This window comes from Dasypus novemcinctus, chromosome 3 (assembly GCF_030445035.2).
Source record: "Dasypus novemcinctus isolate mDasNov1 chromosome 3, mDasNov1.1.hap2, whole genome shotgun sequence".
Lineage (NCBI taxonomy): Eukaryota > Metazoa > Chordata > Mammalia > Cingulata > Dasypodidae > Dasypus > Dasypus novemcinctus.
In genome coordinates, this window is record NC_080675.1 from 93143674 (window position 1) to 93156076 (window position 12403).

The 12403-nt window shown below is 56.5% G+C and overlaps 1 protein-coding gene across 1 annotated transcript; it reads right to left on the reverse strand.

Annotated features, from left to right (window-relative positions):
• Nucleotides 1–409: 409 nt before the first annotated feature.
• MMP14 (matrix metallopeptidase 14) lies at nt 410–10575 on the reverse strand. Its single transcript, XM_004474569.5, has 10 exons — nt 10179–10575; nt 6074–6222; nt 5674–5796; nt 5004–5311; nt 4301–4462; nt 3836–3996; nt 3510–3648; nt 3228–3378; nt 2671–2786; nt 410–2359 (listed from the first exon to the last, which is right to left on the reverse strand). Exons 1-10 carry the CDS (start codon nt 10284–10286, stop codon nt 2028–2030), a joined length of 1749 nt encoding a protein of 582 aa, XP_004474626.1. The 5' UTR covers nt 10287–10575; the 3' UTR covers nt 410–2027.
• Nucleotides 10576–12403: the final 1828 nt, after the last annotated feature.

Here is a 12403-nt window from a genome sequence, read left to right on the forward strand (position 1 = left end):
TCAATAGGCTAATGGGAATCCCCCGCGGCGGGTGGAGAGGCAGGAGTCTGCGGCCAGGTCACACGACAGGGTAATGCAGTTCAGGAAGATTTTCCAAGTGGCTTCAGCTTGACCACTTCCTCTTGTTGGCAGCCTTGGGTTTCAAAGGTGGCCTTTCCAGCCAGGTTGGGAAAGAGCAGCTGGACTCTGTCAATCTGCCCTGGCCTCAAGTAGGATATGCCCTCCCCAACTGTGGCCCCTAAATCCTTTGGCCCTGCCCGCTATGAATCCACATATTCCTCGGTGTAAAATACCAACTCTCCACCACCCCCCACCATGGAAAACCTTGCTCACGATGCATGCTCCCCCTCTTCTATGCCCCTCTTCACCATTATCTCATTACTCCAATACAGAGCTGCAACCACACAAAGAATGTGAAACACGGTTTATTTTTTGTGGAAAGGTTGAACAAGGCCAAAAATGTCCTTAGAGGGCCATGACCCAGCCCCGCCCTGCAGGTTCCTGGGGTCTGATGCCTCTGTCCCCACCCCCCCACCCCTCCCCATGCCCCTCGTTAACAAAAAAGGAACAATTTGAATGGAATTCATATATAATAATTACAATAAAAATATACATTAAACAAAACAAAACAAAAAAAAACAAACAAGACAGGAATTTAGCCGAACTGCCAGCACCGTTCACCCCATCTCCCCCCATCCCTGCCCTCCCCCCCCACCCCCCCACCCCCGACATCCCTCTCCTCTCGCTCCCTCCACAGGGTCTCTCACTCTCCCAAGTCTCTGGTACCATGACCACCTTCGGTGGCTGAAGGAGACTTCAGATAGGTGGGCTGGGTGGGGGAGAGGAAGGGCAGGACAGCGGTAAGATAGGCTGAGGGCAGGGGCGTCAGGGAAGAGGGGCTCGCCTGGTGCTCACCCCTGTTGCTAGGCAGAGGCAGGCTGACCAGGCATCTGGGACTCTTTGACGCACTGACCAGGTGGCCCCTCTTTGTAAGGTTCCCGAGTCGCCAGTCCCTGTTGTGTGTGCCCTCTCTGGCCCAGCCCATCCACTCCTGTTGCACTTCCCCATCTACCATTTTGGTCCCATCCTGTCCCCTCTGACTGCTCTGCCTGGGTCCCAGCCCCAGCTGCCAGCATTTGAGCATGGTTCTTTCATGGCCTCTGTGGCCTTCAGGCTCACCCCCAGGGCTCAGCACCCGGGTCTCTACCCTTGGCCCCACCCCATCGCAGTAGCCATGTTCCCTGGTCTCAGCTTCTCAAACCTTGAAATCCCCATCCAAGGCTAACATGTGAGAGGGTAGGGCTGCCAAGGGTGTCTACGGCCCCACTGTAGTCCTTAATGGCTCAGGCTCCTTCACTGGAAGCTCTCCAGGGTAGGTGGGGCAGAAGCAGATCTTTGTGGAGAGGAGTTGGACCGACCTAGCAATAAAGACCCTCTTCTGGGTTTTGCTCCCAAGGTCTCAGGGTGGCCGGGCAGTCCTTATCCCCTCACACTCCCTCAAGGTCTCCCACAAACAAAATTAGATTCCTTTTAGCCGGAAAGAGTGATGGGAGGCTTCCCATGGGGTACATCTGGGGGCTTGTGGGGTTGGGGTGCCCAGAGCCTCCTGAGGTCAGAGTTCAGAGGGTAAAAGGAATGGAAAAGGAGCAGATGGCCCCAATTTGACCTTTACTAGCGAGGTCTGAGAGTCCTGCCTTCAAGTGCAGAGCCCCTAAGACATTCAGTTGGGGCTGGACATACACCAAGCTACAGGGTTCCGCAAGGGGCAGGGGATGGAAGGGGATGCCCCTGCTCAGCCCCTGGGGGACCCACTTAGGGAAGAGGCAATGCCAGGGGTGAGGGTGGGAGAGGCCGGTCAGGGGACAGAGAGAAGAAAGGGGTCAGGGGAAGGGGACTGGTTTAGGAGGAGGCTGGGGGGGGAGGGAGGGCGGGCTTGAGACAGGTAGGAGCAACCCACCCACCACCACTGCCACTGGCCTTCAGGGGCAAAGTCCTTGTGGTAGGAGTGGGCGAGCCGGCGGCGGGGGTCAGACCTTATCCAGCAGGGACCGCTGGCAATAGAGCAGTTGCTTGGGGGTCCCGTGGCGCCTGAAGAAGAAGATGGCAAGGCCCACCGCCAGCACCAGCAGCAGCAGCAGCACAGGCAGCACCACAGCGGCCACACTCACTACCCTGCTGTCCTCCTCATCCACCTTGATGATGATCACCTCCGTCTCCTCCTTGGTCCCCTCGTCTGGTAGGCCCCCTGACGGGCAGCCCATCCAGTCCCGCAGGGCTGACTTGGGGTAGCCTGGCTCCACCTTCAGCTTCTGGTTGTTGAATTTCCAGTATTTGTTCCCCTTGTAGAAGTAGGTGAAGGCTGCGGGGGTCCGCGAGAAGGTAGCAAGGAAGGCGGGACACGGGGGCAGGGTGCAGGAGTGGCCCCAGAGAGAAGGGAGAGCGGTTAGTGTGGCAGCCAGCTGAGTTGGTTTCCTCGGCTGTCAAGCAGGGATAATGATAGTGCCAGGCTGGAGGGGCGTGGGCCGAAGGGCACGTGCATGGCCGGCACTCAGCACAGCACCTGGCACCCATAAGGGCTCCGCCGCTGTATCCGCTCAGCCTTCCCCCCTGCTCCTCCTTAACCCCCATTCCCACCCTCCCCTCCTGGACACCTTCCCTTGTCCTTCTCACCTTCATTGCTGCCCAAGAATGACCCTCTGGGAGACTCGGGGATTCCTTCCCAGGCTTTGATGTTTTGGGGGTACTCCCTGTCCACTGCCCGGAGTTCCTCGTTGAAGCGGTAGTACCTGGAGGAGGAGGGACAGGGAAATGGCCGGATGCTGGGTGTGTCCTCAGAGGTAGCAGGACCCAGCACTGAATCTATCAGTGGTCACAGGGTGGCTGTGGACGGGGTGGGGGGCAGGGGTTTTGAGCAATGAGGGACTGTGGCTGAAAGAGGCGGAAGGAGGGGGTGGGAAGGAGGGCCCAGGCTGTCCGGAGCCACCAGCATCCTTAATGACAGTGCCCGGAGGACAGGGTGTGTCAAATGACCAGGTCTGCCACGGTGACCCGGTCACGGCCCACTCAGCCCCCGAAGGAGGCTGCCTGTTGCTAGGCAACAGGAAAGGCTCAGCCAGCTCCTTCTCCAGGGAAACCTCTCAGGGGTGAAGCAGATCTTCCCCCAGAGTTGAGGGAATTGGTGTGGGCATCTGAGGAGAGAGGCCTGGGGCGAAGGGCTGACATCTTACTTGTTTCCCCGGAAGAAGTAGGTCTTTCCAGTAGGCATCCAGAAGAGAGCGGCATCGATCTTGTCAGTAGGCAGCCCTCGGCCCAGCTCCCTGATGTGCTTGGGGTAGCCGGGATCCAGGGAAGCCTCGTCAAACACCCAGTGCTTGTCTCCTGGGGAGGAGAAGGAAAGGCAGGATTGGGGGTCAACTTGGGCTCTAGGATCTTTGGAGGAATTTACTAGAATCAGCTCTCCCAGTGAGACCCTCCCCACCTCTCTAGACTGAGGTAGAATGCTTGGTTACCTTTGAAGAAGACAAACTTGCCATCCTTCCTTTCATAGGCAGTGTTGATGGATGCAGGCAGTCCCCGCCAGAACTGACCAATGGGCATTGGGTATCCATCCATCACTTGGTTATTCCTCACCCGCCAAAACCAGCGCTCCTGGAAGCCAGCCAAGGTGTGAAGATACATTAGACCCAGAGCCTAGCCCTCTGGCTCAGTCCCCAAAATTTGCCCACTGCCCTTGTGCCTTGATTTTAGTTTTAGTCCTCTTGTTAAAACTCTTTCTACCCAGCCTCTCTGCCACATAGCCCCTTTGTCCCCAGACCAGCCCACTTCCTCCTCTCACCTTGAAGACAAACATCTCCCCTCGAAGCACGGCCACGGTGTCAAAGTTCCCGTCACAGATGTTGGGCCCAAAGGTGGGGTTTTTAGGCTTATCAGGGACAGAGGGCCGGGAGGTAGACCTGGGTTGAGGAGGCATCTTGGTAGGGAATCCTGACTTGCTTCCTGGGACAGAGAACATGAAGGCCACTTCAGACTTGGTGGTGGAGGAGAAGGGAAGGATGAATAGATGGGCAGACAGGACTCTTGGAAAGCCTCTGGGGGAAGCTGAGACAATCAGCCTGGAGGATTCAGAAAGGTGGCATCAAAAGTAGGTGGAGGCAGAATCGGATGGGGAAGTCGGGGACAACTGTGCAGGGCTGGGAGAGAGTGTAGGGTGTCGGGGAGGGGAAGAAATGCACAGACCAGAGAGACCAGGTGGGTGTACAAGCAGCGAAGAAAGGAGCAGCTATGGGGGTGGATTATTCACCATAAAGCTGCTGGATGCCCTGGAGGTCGTCATCAGGCAGCACAAAGTTCTCCGTGTCCATCCACTGGTAAAAGGGCGCCATGATGGCCGAGGGGTCACTGGAATGCTCGAGGCCCAGGGCATGGCCCAGCTCATGCACTGCCACCAGGAAGATATCATTCCCTGGGAGAGACAGGGATGCTTACGATGGCAGCCTGGGCCGCTTCTCTTAGAATCCCTCCTTTACCACCAGAGGATTTGGTTTCACACCCACGCATGCCTGCCATGTTTTCCACCCAAAGTTACCAAATCATGAGATCTAGCCTCATATTTGTCAGATGAGGGACAGAGCCAGTCAGCAACCTCCTCTGGATGGAGGTGAGAGAGTGCTCAGGGGCAGGATCCCAGGGAGACCTGCATTAAGGGAAGCTGAGGCCCTCTGTGGGCCTCAGTTTCTCCCAGGAGCTTGATGTGATATTGCCTGGAAAAGTGGGAAAGAATGCTTTGAAATCTTTGTCTGGCAAGGCAGTTAATAGACAAGAGAAAAGATCTGCTTTGAGTAGCTCAAGACAGGATTCCTGCTTTGGTTGGAAGTCACACCTTTGTGGTCCCTTCTAGTCCTAAGATTTGGGGGTGTGAGGCTTCAGGATGAGGGAGCAGAACCCCACCTACAAATAACCCCTGACTCTGTCTGGAGCAAAAGTTCCAGGGCTACCTCACTTACCATTGAGATCCTGATTCTGGACAGTCCAGGGCTCGGCAGCATCAAAGTGGGTGTCCCCTCCAATGTTGGGGCCGGGGAAGTAGGCGTGGGCCAGGAAGCCACCCTCACCATCGAAGGGCGTGCTGTCCCCATGAAAGGCCTCAGCAAAGAAGATCATGATGTCAGCTTGCTTTTCGTGGCCCTCACGGATGTAGGCATAGGGCACCTCGCGGAAGCGCAGTGGTGTGGCGCTCTCCCACACGCGGAATGCCTTGCGAATGGCCTCTAGAGTGGCATACTCGCCCACCTTGGGGGTGTAATTCTGGATGCTGAGGTCCAGCCACGTGGGGAGAAGATGGGCATGGGTTAGGATAACAAGGGCAAAATTTGCCCTCCCTGTGCTCTCCCAGCCACCTTTGCCTCACCCGCTCTTCCTGCTGCCTTGTGATGCCCTTACCCTAAGAAGCGAGGGCTTGGGGGTCCCCCAGACTTTGGCTCTCTGGCCCTAGGGTGCACTTTCTGCTGAGTGCATCTCCCTCCAGGATTACAGCCATTTCTGCCCCACTCCTGAGGGTGCTTCCCAGGAATGCAGGGGGGTGTAGGGGTAGGGGGTTCCTGTGCCTCTGTGTCGACACGGCTGATGGGGAAAGGTAATTAGCTATGAGAAAGGCTGCTTGCCTGTTAGACTCACCAGAAAGTGATCTCATTATGCTGCCACTTGAGGCCCTGGATGGCATAACGCTTCCTTCTAACATTAGCCTTGATCTCAGCTCCAAACTTGTCTGGAACACCACAGCGGGGGCGCTTCATGGCCCTGGGGTGATCAGGGTGGGAGGACTGGGGTCAGTGCCATGTATCAAAGAGAAGGGTCTCCAGGGAAGAGGGGGAACGTCTGGGACCAGGGTCAGTGCAGGGTAAGGCTCACTGTGCGTGTGGGTAGAGTTAAGGTTATGAGGTTGGGGTGAACATGAAAGGTTCAGGAGCAGGATGTGGGGAGGGGGGAAGGGGGGCAGGAGCCAGGCATTTAGGTGGCAACATCAGTGTCAGTGGGTACTGGATCAGAAGAGCTCCTTCCAGGGTCTAGCACTTACTTCATGGTGTCTGCATCGGCCTTGCCTGTCACATGCAAACCGTAGAACCTCTGCATGGCAGCGATGGCAGCTGAGAGTGACTGGGGTGAGCGCTGGGTGTGGGTACGCAGGTCCCCGGGGGGCAAGTAACCATACTGCTGCAGCCAGGCCTACAGGGAAAGGAAAGCCAGGCCTGCCTTAGAGCATCCCCGCCCAGCCCACGGGGGCCTCTGCCTTGCTTGCAGTGCCTGGCATGTACCCTCTGCTTGGCGAGGAAAAGGCCATGGGCTCCCGGCCTGGCTCTGGCAGGGGCACTGGGGGAACTCCCATGCTGGCCCTAAGCTCTGGCCCCAGGCCAGGTATAGCTTGTCCCCTTGGAGCTATGAGCTCAACAGGGGTGGGGAGCCACAGGCTTCGAACTTTGGCTCCAGCTCTTCAGAGGAGGGGGGCCTTCATGGTTTCATAGAGTTCTAGGAGGTCTTCTCAGAGCTGGGATTCCTTCCAGCATTCTTCTCCATGTTAGTGTTCTTGCAAATACAGTAGGATGTCCCACCTGGGAATGGGTGGAGGGTGGGTGTAGGCTGAAGGGACTCTGCTTTTGGGCCTGGCATGAGGCCCTCCTGGGGCAGGGGCGCCCATGCTCCAAGGCCCTCAGGCCAAGATCTATATAGAAAGGAGAGCAGAAAAGGAGCTGGGGCTGAGGCTAGGCCTCTGGAGGTGGCGAGGTAGGTGATTCAGCCCCAGAGCCAGCATCCTGACACTGTTCCCGTCCAAAGAACATCTGACCTGGGGCTGGTGGGACCTATAGGCTTGTTTAAGGTTCTCAGTAGCCCAGAGAGGGAGAGGGAGATGAGGGAGGTGGTAGAAGCTTGGTAACTGTATTTTATTTCTGGTATCCTGTGAATTGTTCATAACGTAAAGGCTGGCATACTGCCTGAAATTAAAGTTAGACTTTTTTGGTGTTTGGAATGTACATACACTGCAAGACCCTGTGGAGGAAGTCAGCCTTTACTGTAAAACAACTGTTTTCATAAAGCCTGGAAAGTAAAATGAACCAAGTTGTATGTGGAATATAAAGATATTTATATTCTCTTACAGGGAGACACTACCCAGACCGCTCTGGTCCCTGGTCCAGCTTTGTCTTCTTAAGAAGTCCAGAGCGGGTTAGTTGCCTAGGATGGGAGCTTGGAGGGTGGAGGGGTACAGGCTGCTCTGTGTGCTGCATCCACCACTCAACACACACCAGGTCCCAAGGATGAATCTCCATGTGTGCCCTTCACCTTCAGGCACAGGCCCTGGGTGTCAGAGCAGTGCCTTTGCACTGGGGATGGGGGTGATTCAGGAGCAGCTGACTGGGGACCTGAGCCCACAGCGGCAGGAATTGCAACACGGTTCTGGGAAGTGATCCCCCAAGGCTGACCCTGAGATATAAACAAGCCAGCCTTTCTCCAGCCAAAAGGCCTGGCCAGAACCATCCCAGATCTGAGAGCCCCTCCTCAGGGGTAGAGGAGCAGTGAAGTTTAACCTCTGGCGTGCCAGTGGGGAGCCAAGCAGGGTGTTCCGGTCCCTGGGGGCTGTGGGCTTGTTCTGACCGGTGCTGGCTGGTGGACAGCCAGCACCCTGCAGAAGGCCTGCTGTGGCCTGTGCCCAAGCATGCAGGAAACTCCCTTTGCCCCTAGCCTCACCTGTAAGGTAGACACACCCCAGGCATATGACCTGGTCGGGAAACAGCAGCTTTGGGGAAGGATGGGCATGGCCTACTCTTGGAGCTGGAAAGCCAGGCCCCTTTAGTCCTCCGAAAGCAAAACTGAGGAGAATCTGCTAGGGCAGGACAACAGAGGGAAGGATGGTAGAGCGGTGAGGAGAATCCACACCCAGGAGCCCCAGGTAAACCCCTCTCCCTAATAAGTCTTTCAAGAAGGTAGGCGTGTCTAAGTATTCACACACACACCTTTTATCCCACTCTCTATAGAGCAAAATGGAGACTTAGTCAAGAAAGGTACTTCCCGTGAGTCAAGAGAGCCACAGGGCCTGGAAGGGAAGTAAATCCGTCCCTCTCCTCCTCCCAGTCCCAGACTTTCTTCGCTTCCTCTCACAGGGGCAGCCTCTGAGCGAAGCAGGAACCACAGAGAAGACTATGAGGTCGGAACCACAGAAGAGAGGACTCTTGTGTCTGCGGCTGGATGGGGGAAGGGCCGAGCGTCAGACTGGCCAAGGGGAGGAGTGGGCAGTCCTGGACTGGTGCAGGACTGTGGGAGGGACCTGGCTGCCTGAGCCTGGGGCGCCCCAGCTCTCTCTCCAATTGGCCTGGAGAGGGAGCAACTATTTTGAATCAAAGAACTCAGTCTGCTGGCTGTTTTGAGGAATGAGGGATACAAGGTATTCTCCTAGGGAGAAGTCAGGGGAGCTCCACCTCCGGCCTAGGGGTTCTGGCAGGGCTAGGGGGTGGGGAGATCTGGCTCTGCAGCAGACTCTGGATCCTAGCCTCAGGCCTGCTTCTCCCTTCTCTACCTCCCACCCCTCTGTGCCCCAAAAGCAAATGGTGGTTCTGGCACTGGGACTGCCCATGACCCACTTAGGTAGAGCCAGGGCTGCCGCCCCTCCCCTGGGAGGCCTGGCAGGCAGCAGAGGGAAGGCAGGCGGGCGGGGAGAGTGAAGTTGGCAGTGGGCAGCCTCCCCGGCGTCCAGACGCCTTTTGTTAGGGGCTCTCCCCTTCAGGCCTCAGATGAGGACTCCAGGCCAGGGAAGAAGGTGAAACCCCCTCCTCCTAGTCAGCCTGAGCCCCCAGCCCCAGCGCAGATTTTTCACTCTGTGACCAGGTTCTCCACCCCCTCTCCTAGAGACACACATTTCCCGTCAGCTCAGATCCCTTTGGGGACTGAAGAGAGCTGTTCTTTCTGGAAAGGTTTCCTCAGGGGGTGGGACCAGGGCTGGGACCGAAGCAGAGAAAGCCAAATCCAGATGCCCTCCCCCTCTCTGGCCCTTCCGGGCCCCTCCCGACCGCACCCAGGCCCTCAGAAAGCTGAGTGGGTTGGGATGACCCAAAATAAGAAGCTGATTAAATCCGTCTCCCACCTTCACCCCAAAATAAAAGAGAGAGGGAGAGGGAGAGGGAGAAAGAACGTCCCCAGGCAACTCCCACGCGGCTTCTTCCCCGGCCCAGTGGGCCAGCACCGGAAAGAGGTGGGGGAGCGCAGGTCAGTCAGGGGATGTGCAGGCGCCTAGGGCCTGGGCCTCTTCCGACCCCCCAGGCTACGCCCCCAGTCCCCCCGCAATTAACCCAGAAAAACAATTAACAAAAAAGGGCCTGAAGGCGCTGACCCGGGAGGAGGTGCCGGCGGAGCCAAGGCCCCAGTTCACAAGGAAAGCTTTGTGTGTACGGAAACGCGGCCAGAGCGCCATCCTGGCGACCCTCGACGCCAGGGCTCCCGGGCCCGGAACGGGCACCGCAGGGTCCTCCCGAGGAGGTGGGGGTGGGGGCAGGGGCCCTGGCCGCTCCGCGCCGTCCATCCTCGACCTCTCCTGGACAAGAATGAGTCCGCGGAGGGCCCAGGCAGCTCTGGGAGGCGGGAAGGGGCGGCCGAGGCCGGGGCAGGTGGAACCAGAACCTCTCCACGCGGTCCACTGAGACCGCCTTGGCTGCCCAAGTGCCCGCGGAGGGCGCGCTGGCTCCGGCTCGCGGCGTGCCGGGGCGGGACAGCGCTGGAGAGTGCTGGAGAGCTGGAAAGTTGAAGCAACAACAAACTCTTGCACAGGACAAGAAGCGAGGACAGCGCGGGCTTTGAGCGGAGTCCAAATATTTATCAGGCTCCCAACGAGTTCCAGAGCTGAGCTCAGAGCCCCGGGGAATTGGGGAAGTGGGAGGGAGTCGGGCTCCAGCCATTCCTCCAAGGCAAGGAAGGAATGGGAAAGAAAATCTGGAGGAGGGGGGATGGAGGCTGGCAAAAGTTGGACCGATTTGGAAGTTAGGGGATGTGGAGGGAAAGGAAAAGGAAGGGGATCCTCCAGGTCGGCGCAGCTGAGACCCTGGGAGCCCTCCGCTGCGAATGGGGGCTGGCCCCCGGAAACCCCCGGGCTCTCCCCAAGTTGGGCGCGACTGCAGGAAAGGCCAGAGGAACTCACTCACTTCGGGGCTGAAGCTGCTGCTTTGGGCTGAACCGAGGGAGGCGAGTGCGGTACCCAGCGTGAGCAGCGGGAGCAGCAGATTGCGGGGAGGTCGTGGGGCGCGAGACATGGTCCGCGACGGTCGGGGCAGCAGACTCCGCGGCGGGGCGCAAGCCCTGGGGTCGCGCCGCCACTCCTCGGGGGTGCCTTTGTTTTGAGTAGTCCCTGGATTTGGGTTCCTAGAGCGCTGCGGGTTTGGAGATGCGGGGTTTGTTCTTGAAAGTGCCACTCCACTTCTTCTCTTTTCCGTTTTCTGATCTTTCTTTTGCTTAGTCGGCGAAGTGGGTCGGGATCTTCTCTCAGTCTCTCCTCTGGTCCCTCCCTTCTCCGCAGCCTCTCCCCCGCCCCCGCCCCAATGCCCTCCTTTCCTGGTGGGGACGTGGTTGTTTCAGCCTGAATCCAATTACAGCCAAGAGTTGGAGGAAAAATAAAAACCCTAAGTTGACTTTCTGTGGTGCAGGCTGCCATCTGCAGGGGTTAAGGCCAGGGCTCGGAGCAGGGGGCTCTGGTGGGGGACCCAGGGGACGGGATGTGGGAGGCTTTCTGCTCCTAAGCATATTTTGGGTGGTTTTATTCCTCTGGTATTCAGCGTTTGTCTCACCTCAGAGTGGGAAGTATGGCGAGGCTTGGCCGCCGAGGCTAACAAGGAGCTTTGGGGTCTGGAATGGGGGTAGTGCGGGGTGTCCCATCCATGTCCATGAGACCTGGGTTAGGGCAAGGGGCCAATTTAGTAACAGGTTGGGGGGCTTTCTGCTGGTACCTGACTCAACCAAATTGAAACTTTTGTCCCTCATTCTTAGCAGCCACCTCCCTCTGAAACAGTAATAAAACCCAAGTACCCAGACACAACCCCTTAACAATGGATATGAGGAGCCAGTCCTTAGAGAAAGAAAATTGCACTGTCATTATTATTGTTGTTTGCAATGTCTGCTCCTTAAGTTAGAACTGGCTGAGGAGGAAAGGAGTGTAAGCCAATAGAATATGGGGAAAAGCAAATCAAGTATAGTGAAGTTGTTGGAAAAAAGGTATTGGGAGGTAGGAAAGACTTAGCCAGCTCTACAATGCAAAGGAGGCAGTTCCTTAGAGAAAAAGTTCCTGCTTCAGGGACAGACTAGACTCCCAACAGAGTGGAGGTATTTAAGGAAGGGGGAGGTCTGACTAAAGCTGACAGTGGGAAAGGGAGGCAGATAAGAAGTTGGGAACTAGACCTGGAAAAGCAGCACAACGGAAGCAGGAAAAGTGTGGGAGACAGAAAACTCGACCATCAGCGAAATCTAAGACCCAAGAATTGGATTTGGTCAGCGAGAGAGAAAGGAGGGAGTAGGGGGAGGGAGGGAGGGAAAGAAAGCAAGGGAAGGAATAAGAGAGGCTGGACAGAAATTAGGTCAGGTAGAAAGCTCCAGAAATCCTATGGATCCAGGAATGACCACACATTTGTCACAGAGGAATGAAGAACAATCCAATTCAATCTACTGGAACAGGAAGCAAAGGCCCTTTTCTCCCAAAATCCATGGAAGGAGCCATAATCAAGAAAATGGCAGGCCTCCAGGTCCTGGGTAGCTTCCAGGGTTGTGGGCACTATATGTTATTAGATAACCATCCCAGTGACTGTTTTGGGGACTATCTCCAGGGCTCCCCTGCGTGAACTGGGGTGGGGAAGGGAAGGCCTCTCTCCAACCAACCTCTGAAATTCAGTCAGAACCATGGAGACTTAAGACCCAATTCTTTAGCAGAACATGTAACCCCCATGTCTGGGTCTTTGTGTCAGCCTTCCTAGTTGGGAGTATCCTCCTGGGCTATGTATCGGAACCTTGGAAAAATTGGCAACAGTTTCTTGCCAAGAAGCATTTATTAAATGCATAATTGCACTTGGCCTGAGCTGTGTGTGGGCTAAGGGCTTGAGTGCCTGGCTAAAATGAGGAAAACTGCTGCCCCCTTTTCATGTGTGCAGAGCAGCCACTGCACATAGTTGGGTCAGTCCTAGAGGCTGAAAAGGCAGGAAAAAATCCCAGAGCAAGATTCGCTTGAACTGGAATGGAGCCAGGGCTGAGGACACTGAGCCAACCCTTCCAGGCAGTGATCTTATAGCGTGTTCTTTCTAGTGGCTGAGCTCTTACCCTGAAGAGAGATGGGGAACATAAAAGCATCTGGCGTGATAGAAAAGAAAGTCAGAGAGAGGCCAGGAAG

Coding starts and splice junctions, on each gene's coding strand:
- MMP14 (XM_004474569.5), bottom strand. CDS start 10,286: ATGTCTCGCGCCCCACGACCTCCCCGCAATCTGCTGCTCCCGCTGCTC. Junction 5,797..6,073: donor GCCGATGCAGACACCATGAA/GTAAGTGCTAGA, acceptor TGATCACCCCAG/GGCCATGAAGCGCCCCCGCT. Junction 4,463..5,003: donor CCAGAATCAGGATCTCAATG/GTAAGTGAGGTA, acceptor TGTCTCTCCCAG/GGAATGATATCTTCCTGGTG.